Here is a 13139-nt window from a genome sequence, read left to right as displayed (position 1 = left end):
AAAATCAATTATAGACATACGAGTAAACTCCAAAAATGTAGGTGGATATTTTCTTAACTCATGAAATAAAGTATGAAAATGACCCTTAGAAAATCTCTGGGAGATTAAAGGGTGGACCCACATTCTCGAGCTTCCTTGGGACAATCCTCTTCTTCATAAAACAAAGAAAAAATAAGCATGTTGCTTGGAGAAAACAATTCAATATGTCATCTAAATCCATAGTTTATAGAGCACACAGAATCTGGGGGTCGGAAGTCACCGGAAATAGAAAGTTGAGGTCATGGAATTTTATACATTCAACAAACGCACATGCGTTTACCGAAAGGGGAGAGAACACAAAACGCATATAAAAAACAATAAAACGCATATAACTGCGTCTAAAAAAACACAAATGGAAATTTTTACACACTCAACATGCGTTTGAAAAACGCATAAGTAAACGCCCGTGTGTAAGAGCCCTTAAGCACGTTAATCATTTTAATTATTTGTATATAACACAATGGATTGGAATACCATGAATTGTATGTTGGTGCTAAATTGATAGAGAACTGAGCATGTGATTATAATAGCACTGAGCACTTATATCATTACATCTCAACCTAGTGTCCATACTCACACTCACTCACATCGACTCCTCCATACACTCACTTCAACTATATATATATATATATATATATATATATATATATATATATATATATATATATATATATATATATATATATATATATATATATACATACCAAGATCGTACCTTATTTGCTTTAGTAGCCACAGAATGATACTATTGATGTGGGGGCCAGGCCGAAGCCAGCAGGACCCCCGGGTTTACTTGGGGGTCAGATGGGTTCGGGCCAACAATTGCACAAAATATTCTCAACCTGACAGTGCCCCACTTCCGTTGCCAATTGTGTCTATTTATAGACCCTCGCCACACCCCGTCTCCTCCTTTACATCAGAGATGGGGGCAGGTCGAGCTCAGGTATATAATGGAACATGGAAGCACAGGAGATTGCGGAGCGGGTCCTACTCAGTTGGGTTAGGGTCGGGTGTGGGTGGGTGGATTATGATTTGCAATGAAGTCAAGAATGTTCTTCCTTTATAAACCTTCAAAAAGCTTTCCTACCACTGACATTAGACTAACTGGCCTATAGTTCTGAGGCTAAGAACGGGATCACTTTTCGAATAGCGGCACTACATTAGCAATACCCCAATCTCTCTGCACCAGGCCAGACCTCAATGAATCCTAAAAAATGAAAGAGGTTTTGCAATCATAAAGCTAAGCTCATTTAGTACCCTAGGATGAATAACATCTGGTCATGGACCTTTATTTATCTTAGCATGTTCTAGTCTCTTTTTTTAATTTCCTCGTGTATGAACCCTGCATCATTATTTGTATTACTAGAATTGGGACTATTAAGAAGTAAACCTTAATTAATGGGTTCCTTATTTGTGTAATCAGAAGAAAAATAACAGTTTAGAATTTCTGCTTTTTCTCTGTTCTCATTGAGCAATTGCATCCAATCTGATAATAAGGATCCCACCCCCTTTCTACTTCATTTTTTACTATTTATATAATTGAAAAATAATTTTGGATTATTTTTACTCCTTGCTGCAGTGCCCCTTTCCATCTTTCCATCGGTTTTAGCTTGTCTGCTTTTTTCATGATTTTGTGGCCTTCTTGTACCTGATAAACTTTTTTGGCTGTCACCAAATTGAATGTACAAGACAAAAACTTGCCAAACAATAGACCACAACCCAACCACATTGCTAGTAGACGTGGTACACAAGACCAAAGACAATGCACAAAAGAATGAAGCAAATAGCAGTTATAAAAACCAACAAACAATGACCCAACCAACAGCTGCTGAATTCCAACCAGCACTAAAAACTTTCTGCTACCTACACAAGCCACCAGCTGCCCTGATTCATTAACATTCAGCTAATAAATGGATATGTAACTCAAAGAGAGGTCATAGAATGCACCACAGAAACAGGAAAGCTGCTTGTTAAGTGCAGAATCTTTATAACAAATGAAGAAGGCACCATACTGCTTCAGCGGTGTAACCCCCCAGCCAGAAATAGAAGCAACACTTGTAATAAAGAGCACAGAGGATTCAGCATACTTCACGTATCAAACTGCCATACAAAGAAACCAAGAGGAACACATGAACCTTATCAGAAAGCATGGGCTGGTCATCAGAACAAGTCAGAATTCTGGAGAAAGACTGCTTGTTAGGTGCAGGCTCATTGTAAGAAAGAAAGGAGTGAAAAAAATTGTTGCACATCAAAAACGTTTGTCACCCATCGACTTCAATGCATGTCATCAAATTTTCACAGTTTCACGAATTCACAAAACAGATCATTATCCCAAGGTTTGGGGGTGCAGGAGTATAGAGGGAAAGTGGGGTTCATGACTGATGTACAATATCAATATATGTGTGAGATACAGATCATTATCCCAAGGTTTGGGGGTGCAGGAGTATAGAGGGACAGTGGGGTTCCTGACTGATGTACAATATCAATATATGTGTGAGATACAGATCATTATCCCAAGGTTTGGGGGTGCAGGAGTATAGAGGGACAGTGGGGTTCCTGACTAATGTACAATATCAATATATGTGTGAGATACAGATCATTATCCCAAGGTTTGGGGGTGCAGGAGTATAGAGGGGACAGTGGGGTTCCTGACTGATGTACAATATCAATATATGTGTGAGATACAGATCATTATCCCAAGGTTTGGGGGTACAGGGGAATCTATTACATGGGGAGATCAGTGGAAGAGATGACAGTTGATATCAATGAGGAAATGAAAGGAAAGTTACAGAAAACAAATGTGAATAATTCAGGTTGGGCCCCACCCCTGGGAGATAAGAGACAGAACTTGGATAGAGTTGGAGTCAGTCAGACCTACAGGACTGTCTCTATGGGGGTAAGTGGCACATGGCTGTACAGTATGGGGGTGATTATTATTTATGGGGGGCAGATAAAGAGCAGGGAGGGCTGGAATATGCATTTTCATAGAATAGGGGCTACATTATATATTCCTGGGGTTCGTTTAACAACGACTGCACCACCCGCATTTATAACAATTGCACCTGTTTGACTTCATGCCGTGTAAGTGTGTGGCCCTAAATAAATCCAATACTATAAATGTGCTGCCATGTTTGGTCTCGTAATTAATCCCGCAACAGTATTTGTTGGTGTTTTGTATCCACATCTTATTCTTCTTACTTGTAGAATTAGTTACCCCACACAGTATATATATATACCCCCGGTGTTACTGATACAGTCGCATATTACACATGTAATAGATATTAATATATAGGGATAATTCTCATTCAGAGATGTTTACTAATTAGTTTGTGTCCCCAAGTTCTTGTCTAAAAAGAAAGATAAACCCGCTGTCTCCTGTCACTATAACTGCTGGGACATTGGGGGGTTTCCACATAGTTGGGTGAAGTGCACAGACATAGACACAGGAAAAGGGAAATGGGGACCGGCACTAAAAGAAATAGGAATAATAGGTTTCATTAGGTTAATACTTTGCATTATTGTCCTGATTAATATCCTGAGTGACTCCAACAGTTCAGATCTGCTTACACTGTATATACTGAGTGCACAAGGGTTAAGTACCCCTGGAACTATAGCAGGGTGACACCCCAATGTTTCTATATATCTGTAACCTTGTAATGAGCTAAGGGGGCCCAGTCTGAAGGTCAGTTAGGGGGAGATTTGGGGTGAGTGCTTATTTGTACCCTGGGTACCCCTGGAACTATAGCAGGGTGACTGTTACCCCAATGTTTCTATATATCTGTAACCTTGTTATGAGCTAAGGGGGCCCAGTCTGAAGGTCAGTTAGGGGGAGATTTGGGGTGAGTGCTTATTTGTGCCCTGGGTACCCCTGGAACTATAGCAGGGTGACACCCCAATGTTTCTATATATCTGTAACCTTGTTATGAGCTAAGGGGCCCAGTCTGAAGGTCAGTTAGGGGGAGATTTGGGGTGAGTGCTTATTTGTACCCTGGGTACCCCTGGAACTATAGCAGGGTGACACCCCAATGTTTCCATATATCTGTAACCTTGTTATGAGCTAAGGGGGCCCAGTCTGAAGGTCAGTTAGGGGGAGATTTGGGGTGAGTGATTATTTGTGTCCTGGGTACCCCTGGAACTATAGCAGGGTGACACCCCAATGTTTCTATATATCTGTAACCTTGTTATGAGCTAAGGGGGCCCAGTCTGAAGGTCAGTTAGGGGGAGATTTGGGGTGAGTGTTTATTTGTACCCTGGGTACCCCTGGAACTATAGCAGGGTGACACCCCAATGTTTCTATATATCTGTAACCTTGTTATGAGCTAAGGGGGCCCAGTCTGAAGGCCAGTTAGGGGGAGATTTGGGGTGAGTGCTTATTTGTACCCTGGGTACCCCTGGAACTATAGCAGGGTGACACCCCAATGTTTCTATATATCTGTAACCTTGTTATGAGCTAAGGGGGCCCAGTCTGAAGGTCAGTTAGGGGGAGATTTGGGGTGAGTGATTATTTGTACCCTGGGTACCCCTGAAACTATAGCAGGGTGACACCCCAATTTCTATATATCTAACCTTGTTATGAGCTAAGGGGGCCCAGTCTGAAGGTCAGTTAGGGGGAGATTTGGGGTGAGTGTTTATTTGTGTCCTGGGTACCCCTGGAACTATAGCAGGGGTAGGGTTCTGCAATGTACATATGTGTATCTTACTGGCCTGAATTTAGAATGATTTCTTTTTTGCTGATTTTACCCTGAAATTATATTTGCAATACAGTATCTATAACCCTTGAAATGCTAGTCCCTAAAATGGGACTTAAACTGGCCATAGACGCAAAGATCTGATCGTACAAATCGAGGATTCGTACGATTTTCGGACCGTGTGTGGAGAGTCCCGACATTTTTCGTCCGGCGGAGATCGGTCGTTTGGTCGATGGGACAGGTTAGAAAATTTCTGTCGGCTGCTGATAATATCTCTGCGTGTATTGCCCATCGTACGATTTTCAGTGGGAGACTGTCACCAGCTTTGGTTGGACATAGATATCGTACGATTACTGTCAGGGGCAGAACATTGCTGATCTGTTCTTTAACTAATCTGACTGGTAAGACTTTGATCTGAATGGTTAGTGGCCGGTCGGGAGATGGGAAAGTCCGATCGTAAGATGATTCGTACGATCGGATCTTTGCATCTATGGTCAGCTTTAGTGTATAATTAGGGAGGTCTGGGCTCACTGGGGCATCTGCCCTGACCACCACTTGCCACCCAGCCCATCCTCCGCCAACCTCCCGACTCCCCCTTCACCACATATTTGTTGCATGCCATGGACCCCTGCCACCAGTCACCCTCTGCCCCCCCTTCAGCCCCCCACCACATGAAGAAGGTACTCACTGGTGGCAGGAAAGTTAGGAAGGGAGCCGTGGGGAGTGGGTCTGGGCTGGAGGAGGCCACAAGGGCTAGGGCCCCACCTGTCTTTTTCTGTTGCCCTGCTGGCCGAGTCTGACCCTGATGGGACTTGTCTGAAAATCAGTGATAGGGGAGGGATGAAATAGGAAGGGGAGGATAATGTGAAGAATTTCAATGCAATGGGTAAAAAATAAACTCTTTAAAACTTGCTGTTTCTTGACAGGCCAATGTGCGTAAGAGGTTTCTGTCTCTGATCAGTGCCATGCTTGTTTCAATAGCCATGTTACTCACTAGAAGCTGGATCATCAGGCAACAAGGAAACAAACATCAATCACCCTCTCCGCATTTGAATCCTACACTGCCAACACCCAACTCTTTGACTAGGGACTCTGCCAACCTCAGTGATGGACTATACACTTACCACTTGAACATGTCCCAGTTCCAATCTGATTTTCCCCACCTTCAAACCTATAAATGCTCAGTCACACTCACCCCTCAGACAGAACAAGAGTTGGGGAACCCCAAACCAGTGGTTATCATGGCTATTAAATCCCACCCAAGGTCTGGCGCAAGAAGACAGGCAGCGAGGAGAACCTGGGCTTGGGAGGAAGAAGTGGAAGGATATTGGGTGAAAACAATCTTTCTGATAGCCCAGACAGAGGTATCTGGGCAAATGGAACTGGTTGCTCTGGAGAGCCGTGAGTTTGGAGACATTCTCCAATGGGACTTCAATGAAGGACATCACAACTTGTCTCTGAAAGAGCGATGCTTCCTGGAATGGCTGGATTCTGAGGTCCCAGAGGTGAAATTTATATTCAAAGGTCAGTAGTACACCCTGATTCTTTACTCATCTAATAGCAGATGTCATAATATCTAGAAATGTTCACTAAACCATTGGAGGGAGGTTACGATGAACCAATAACTTATAGAGATTGAGAACAACTCAGGGAGGGGAGAAGAACCACAACTCCTTCCCCCTCTGGTCAGTCACTTGGGCCAATGCATGTAAATGACCATCCTTAAAGGGATACTGTCATGGGAAAACATTTTTTTTCCAAAATGAATCAGTTAATAGTGCTGCTCCAGCAGAATTCTGCACTGAAATCCATTTCTCAAAAGAGCAAACAGATTTTTTTATATTCAATTTTGAAATCTGACATGGGGCTAGACATTTTGTCAATTTCCCAGCTGCCCCAAGTCATGTGACTTGTGCTCTGATAAACTTCAATCACTCTTTACTGCTGTACTGCAAGTTGGACTGATATCACCCCCCTCCCTTTTCCCCCCCAGCAGCCAAACAAAAGAACAATGGGAAGGTAACCAGATAACAGCTCCCTAACACAAGATAACAGCTGCCTGGTAGATCTAAAAACAGCACTCAATAGTAAAAACCCATGTCCCACTGAGACACATTCAGTTACATTGAGAAGGAAAAACAGCAGCCTGCCAGAAAGCATTTCTCTCCTGAAGTGCAGGCACACGTCACATGACTTGGGGCAGCTGGGAAATTGACAAAATGTCTAGCCCCATGTCAGATTTTAAAATTAAATATAAAAAAATCTGTTTGCTCTTTTGAGAAATGGATTTCAGCGCAAAATTCTGCTGGAACAGCACTATTAACTGATTCATTTTGAAAAAAATTTTTTTTCCCATGACAGTATCCCTTTAAAGTTTTACTTTTATTTTAACTTTGTGTAATGTACAATATAAAACCAAATATAAATTGCTCATCAACAGAATTCAGGAACGTATGAGTCTTTGATTTGCATTCCTATCATGGTAATGCCCAAAGCTTGTCCCATCAGAAGGAAGACAAGGTGAACGACTGGTCTGGTTCGGACACAGAGGACAGTTTTGGAAATGAAATATGACTAGAAGTGACCATTGCATGTACTCTGGCACCAGATCTACTGATTTATTTCTCAAAACCACAGCAATGAACTCAATCTTGTATTTTCAAAGCAACTATTACATGTCCACTAAAAGTGGAATACTAGTGGGATAATTCTTACGATTCTGTTGTAATTGCTCAGATCTATCCACTTTCAAATCAAGATCACGTGAACGAACTATATGGTTGGTTAAAAGAAGTTCCTCATGAACTGCAATTGGCAAGGCATACTCATGGGCTATTCGAAATACTCTACTAGTTAGCTATAAACAACCAGTACTAATGGATTTATTAGAACTTTTTCAATCAATGGCCAGTGATTAATGCCTTCTTGAGCAATCACTAACATATTTTACGGACTGACCCTGTTTTAGCAGCTACTCTTGGCCCTCGTAATTTGAAAGACAGGTTAGTGAGGAGTCATTTTGAAAGACAATTTTTGAAACCAACACAGTGGGGTTTTTTCCCTTGTGGCAAGTGTAAAGCTTGCAGAAATATACATAATCAATGTAATGGTTGATGGGTTTGGGAAACGACATGCTGTAACACAACACTTTACATGTTCTAAGGAAGGTTTATTCTATATGTTGATCTGTCCCTGCAATAAGATCTATATTGGAAAAAACTATCGTTTTGGAACGTCTATAGCATAGATAATGCACTAGATAAGAAGTTACCACCGGTCAGTAGATATTTTTTTGAATATCACAATAAATCCAGTATCGGCCTGAAGGTTATGGGTCTTTCTAGGTATCCATGGCTCGGCGGGAAAGGTTGACATGGAAACAGCTCTTCTAACCCAAGAGAGTGAATGGATCTTTATAATGAACGCTCTTAGTCCCATTGGACATCATGAATATTTTATCTGAATGATGATGATCTGAACAGGACTTGTCAAGGCTTTTCAAATACAACTCAACTTTAGGATGAACACATGGCACATCATATTAAGCTATGGGTCTATTGGATAATATTATTGCTGAGAGACGACTTCTGAGATTTGTGTTTTGATGACCTTTTAACCAGCATTTTGCAGTTTTTTTCCTACAATGTAGTGTTCTATCATGTTCCTACACAGTAACACAGTGAAATATTAGGGTATTCTCTGACTATAATATGCCTGTCTGCTATTTGTCTAATACGGGATGGCATTAAAAAGTAACAGTGTAGTCTCCTGATACATCATAATCATTTGACATTTGTGGGACAACACTGTGTAGAGGACAGTAGTGATCCATCATTTCCTCGCAGCGATTGTCAGTTCTTGTTCAAGGGTGCTAGTTTCCAGGAGTCACGTAGATATGGAGACTATGGACGTTCCTGACAGCTCCTCCTTCCCATGACATTCTGCTTCGCTAGTGAGAACTTTGAATTTATGATGGCAACACGTGATTACAAAGGGAAGAACTCTTTCGGCGTGTTTATTGCCTTTGACAATGCTCGGTGAAGACTGAGCGAAATGTGAGGTTTAGTTTCGGTTAGGCAGGGTGTGGTAACTCATGCAAAAATGGGGCACTAAAGGTGTACTGTGCTTTAGCTTCGGTTAGGCACGGCGATGGAAATTGTTCTCCTTGGCAGGTGATACCTCGGGGTAATATGGAATGGTGTGGGCTTTGGTCTAGGAATTTTAAAGCCACTTATATTCCCATAGACATTACCAACTGATGCCCAAATGCTTCAGGACATTATGATATAATTGGGCAGACTGAAAACTGAGTATTTCAAAAGCTCAGCTATAGCCCTCATAGCGTTTTTCCTTTCCGTTTTACACTGGACATATATATTTTAACTACGCTGGTTATAAAAGTTCTGTTTTAATCGAATTGTTTAGAGTTAAGGATGTGTCTGGTGGGAAGTTGTACATTTGAATGGTAGTTCTGTATCTGAATGAACTGCACCTCTCTCCTTTCCTATGATTCTCCTGCCTTGGTGATACAGATCTCCCTAGATGCTCGGCACACGTCACTACAATGTAGATAAGGTTTTAAGAGTCGCACAGACACCATAAGGTATACACCAGGCCCGGACTGGCAATATGTGGGTTCTGGCAAATGCCAGAGGGGCTGCTATAAGGTCCCATAGAAAGTCAGTATTTAGTGGTCTGGTGGGAGCTGTTTGGGCCTCTGTGTAGACTGATTGGGCCTCTGTGTACCTGAAATGCCAGGGCCTATTTTAATTCTTAGACTGGACCTGGTATACAGGGTCCCATCCAAAAACCCACAATTCTCCAGGGTCCAGTGTAATCCCAAAGTGAGGCTTGGCACACATAGTCCATAGGTATAAAGTCCAACGTTCAATTCAATAGTCCAATATAACCTTAATATTCATATTATCCTTTTCAAACGGAAATGGTTAATTAATATTACTAATTTTCAAAAAATCAAAGCAGGCAAATATTGCAAAATCACAAGATCTACTTACAGGCAGCAGGGTTATACCAGTGAGCACCACAGAGCGATTCTCTTCCGGCCTCCTCTTTCTTCTCGCAGCTGCTCATGCGCATTTGAGTGAAAAGCTGAACATTAACTAAAAAGTCGCTATTTCATTCGACTGCGCTTGCGTCTGCCCCGGAAAATTTGAGAAGAGGGAGCAGGAAGAGGACGGCTCCGTGGTGCTCACTGGTATAACCCCGGTCCGGTGTAGTTTTCTCCTGATAGGAGCACCAGCCCCGGGTTTCTGGTTAAATATTGTCATTTGGGGGTGGCTAAAATTTGGCACCCCCAAGTGGTAAACCACTTTCCTTCTCCTTTAAGCCCTTGGGGTGTACAGTTTCTAGTTTCCACATCCAGAATGCCTCCCTTTTGAGAAGTGCCAGCTTCATGTCATTACTTTGTGGCACCTTCATTTTCTCAAGAATTTGCCATCTTATTTTTGATACCGTGTGTTTTTGTGTGAAGAAATACTTTGCTAACAGTGTTTCTGTCTTGACCTTCTCTTTCTTTTTACTTTCTTTCAAGTCTTCCACCTTTGTTTCTGATTTAAAGTTTGTGATGACACTTTTATGCTCATTAAGTCTAACTCTGAAGTTTGCAGTTTGTCCCCCATAGCCAAATCCACATGGACATTTTACCAGGTAGACCACCCCTTCTGTATTACAAGTGGCAAAAACCCTTAGTTCTATGGGGAACCCCTTATTTGGATGAGTGCAGACACCTCCTTTTATAATACCACTACAATGGCCACAGTTGTAGCAGGGAAAGGTACACGGATACCTGTTTTTCCTTTTTCATGTGCCTCATTAGATACTTATTCACATATGTTACACACTGATATTGAAAAAGGCTTAATGAAGCATATGGCTCCAAGAAAGAGCACCTAATCTACATTGTACGTTTGAATGGGTCATTCTTTCCTTTCTTTCCTCTTGTAAATCTATATCATTTAAAGGTATCCTTCTATAGGGAAATGTCAAGCTAGAATATAGGAGTGGACACATAAAAGGGATTTGTACAGGTACTACAGTATATGTATGATTAATGCCAACTACTGCTGAACTCCCAGCATGCTCCACCAATAATCACACTCATTATGTCATATTCCTCTGTCTAACCATCTCTGTTCAATTGTTATTGAATTGTCTAATTCCTTTTATTTGTATCCTTACACAGGAGACGATGATGAATATGTGAACCCAAGGGCAGTTGTGCATTTTATTAAAGAGCATGGCTCCTCCCCTAATACACTACATGGCCACCTCCTTCGTCACAGTACAGTCATGCGCTCTACCAAGTACGCCATCTCCAAAACCTTATATTCCTTTGACAAATACCCCTCTTTCCTATCTGGAGGAGGCTTTCTCTTCCCAGGAACATCAGTGAAGTACCTCCATGAGGTTGCTCAGAAGATCCCAGTTTTCCCATTGGATGATGTGTACTTTGGGTTCCTAGCACTGGCAGCCAACTTGACATACAGACACGACAGACGGTTCTATGTATCTGGGCTGGCATTTAATGCGTGCAAGTACCAAGAGGCCCTGGTGGTACATGGGATAGATCCTGAGCGTCTCATTAATATATGGACAGAGGTGCAGAGAGCACAGTGCCAGGGTGGGCAGAGAGGGGGCAGCTTCACTTTAAAATCCTTTCCATGTGGAAACCATATGTGTACCCCCAAATTGTCATGAATATAACAGTAGAGTCATGACTTATTGCAGTAACAATTTCATCCAATCCTACTGGTCCATTCTGTAACCCTTTTTTTGTTATTTTATTAACTCATGTGTGGGATAACATTCCTGGTGATGCAAATAAATGATGATATTGTATGGAAACATCTCTCCAAGTTGCAGGACTTGGGCTTAATGTGCACGTCCACCCGCCTACCCAAAGCACCAAACCCAATACACCATCAGCCCGTCTGGCCATGCCCTTCACTTTCCCCTCCTCCTCCTCCAATAAACTTGCAGCCGCTGGTCCTGTTGGGGGGGGGGCGGTTCAGGGGTGTCCATCCGTTATTCTCCTGCTCTCCCATTTCCCCAGTCTGACCCTACTGACAGGCCTGAAAGGTTTTATCAGTTGGAAACAGTTATATATTCCATATTACACATATTCCTGTGTAATGTAGATGGTTAAACATACTTATCAGGAACAATAAAATAGGACAGAGCTAATTCTGAGGATAATGGGAAAGATGAGAAATGCAACAAGGTCAGTTGTGAGTTTTGAGGAGCAGATCTTTGGACATGGCACAAAACGCAATGGATCCTGCAGGCGATTTCTTCTTCTTTTTATGATTATTAGATTTGCTCTCATTCCTGTGACTGTAACAGACAAAAACCATCCGTGAGTCAACAAGATTCAAATGAAATCTCAATAAACAGATAAATTGATTATTATTACTGATAACTCTTTATTGTTGTGAAGCAATATGCATGTAGCCTGGCAAAGTGTGGGTTCCTATAAAAACCTGGCACAATGTAATAACGACGCACTTGCAGTTATAGTGAAAGCAGAACTCTCTCTGTTACTAGAACATGTAAATCAGAACCATAAAAAACAAATACAATACAAAAACTGTCAGAAGAGAACAATGCAACACAGTAACACAATTTATTAACCCTTTATTTGTGGGGCACCCCGTATAACTGAGAGTTCAGGCCTGATTCTTCCGGACACTTTATGTTGGTGCCACTGATCCATGAAATCCAGTGCATTCAATTTGTAATCCTTTTATGTGTATCCATCTGGTATTTGTAGTTATTGCAGGTCCAGTGTTTAGTCCTGGCTCTGGGCCACTATTATTAACATGTATTTATATAGCGCCAACATATTGCGTAGCACTGTAAAGTAAATGTGATTATACAACTAAATCACATGAATTATATACACAGAACATATGGAGTAACATACATCACAATCAATACCGGTACAAAAGGTGAGGAAGGCCCTATGCAGAAAGAGCTTACACTCTAAAGGGAAGGGAGTAATACACAAGGTGTGGGAGTGGGCAAGATCGAATTAAGTGGGTGAGAAATGTGGTGTTGTATGTGGTGTTGCGTTTGGTAGTTAAGCAGAGTGAGGGGAGGCTTCTCGAAAGAAGTGCGTTTTCATTTCTTGAAAGCAGAAAGGTTGGGAGAAAGTGGGACAGTCCGTGGGAGAGAGTTCCAGAGGAGGGGTGCAGCCCTTGCAAAGTCTTGAATGTGAGCAGGTGAGGAGGTAATGAGAGAAGAGTTGAGTAGCAGGTCAGTAGAGGAGCGTAGTAAGCGGTTGGGTGAGTATATAGAGATGAGTTCAGTCAGGGTGATTCATTTGAATTTGATTCTGAAAGGTAGCGGAAGCCAGTGCAGGGATTGACAGAATGGCGAGGCAGAGGAGGAGCG

The 13139-nt window shown here is 42.0% G+C and overlaps 1 protein-coding gene across 1 annotated transcript; it reads left to right on the top strand.

Moving 5' to 3' along the window:
• The first annotated feature begins 2879 nt into the window (after nt 1-2879).
• On the top strand, nt 2880-11591 carry LOC121401671 (beta-1,3-galactosyltransferase 5-like). Its single transcript, XM_041587402.1, has 3 exons — nt 2880-2935; nt 5654-6251; nt 10930-11591. Exons 1-3 carry the CDS (start codon nt 2930-2932, stop codon nt 11442-11444), a joined length of 1119 nt encoding a protein of 372 aa, XP_041443336.1. The 5' UTR covers nt 2880-2929; the 3' UTR covers nt 11445-11591.
• The last annotated feature ends 1548 nt before the right edge of the window (nt 11592-13139 follow it).

Source organism: Xenopus laevis, chromosome 3L (genome assembly GCF_017654675.1).
Source record: "Xenopus laevis strain J_2021 chromosome 3L, Xenopus_laevis_v10.1, whole genome shotgun sequence".
NCBI lineage: Eukaryota > Metazoa > Chordata > Amphibia > Anura > Pipidae > Xenopus > Xenopus laevis.
This window is presented reverse-complemented; position numbering and strand designations above follow the sequence as displayed.

Bases quoted from the DNA above. Each gene is read 5' to 3' on its own strand.
- LOC121401671 (XM_041587402.1), top strand. The intron at 6,252-10,929 runs GTCAGTAGTACA...ATCCTTACACAG, and splicing joins GGTGAAATTTATATTCAAAG to GAGACGATGATGAATATGTG.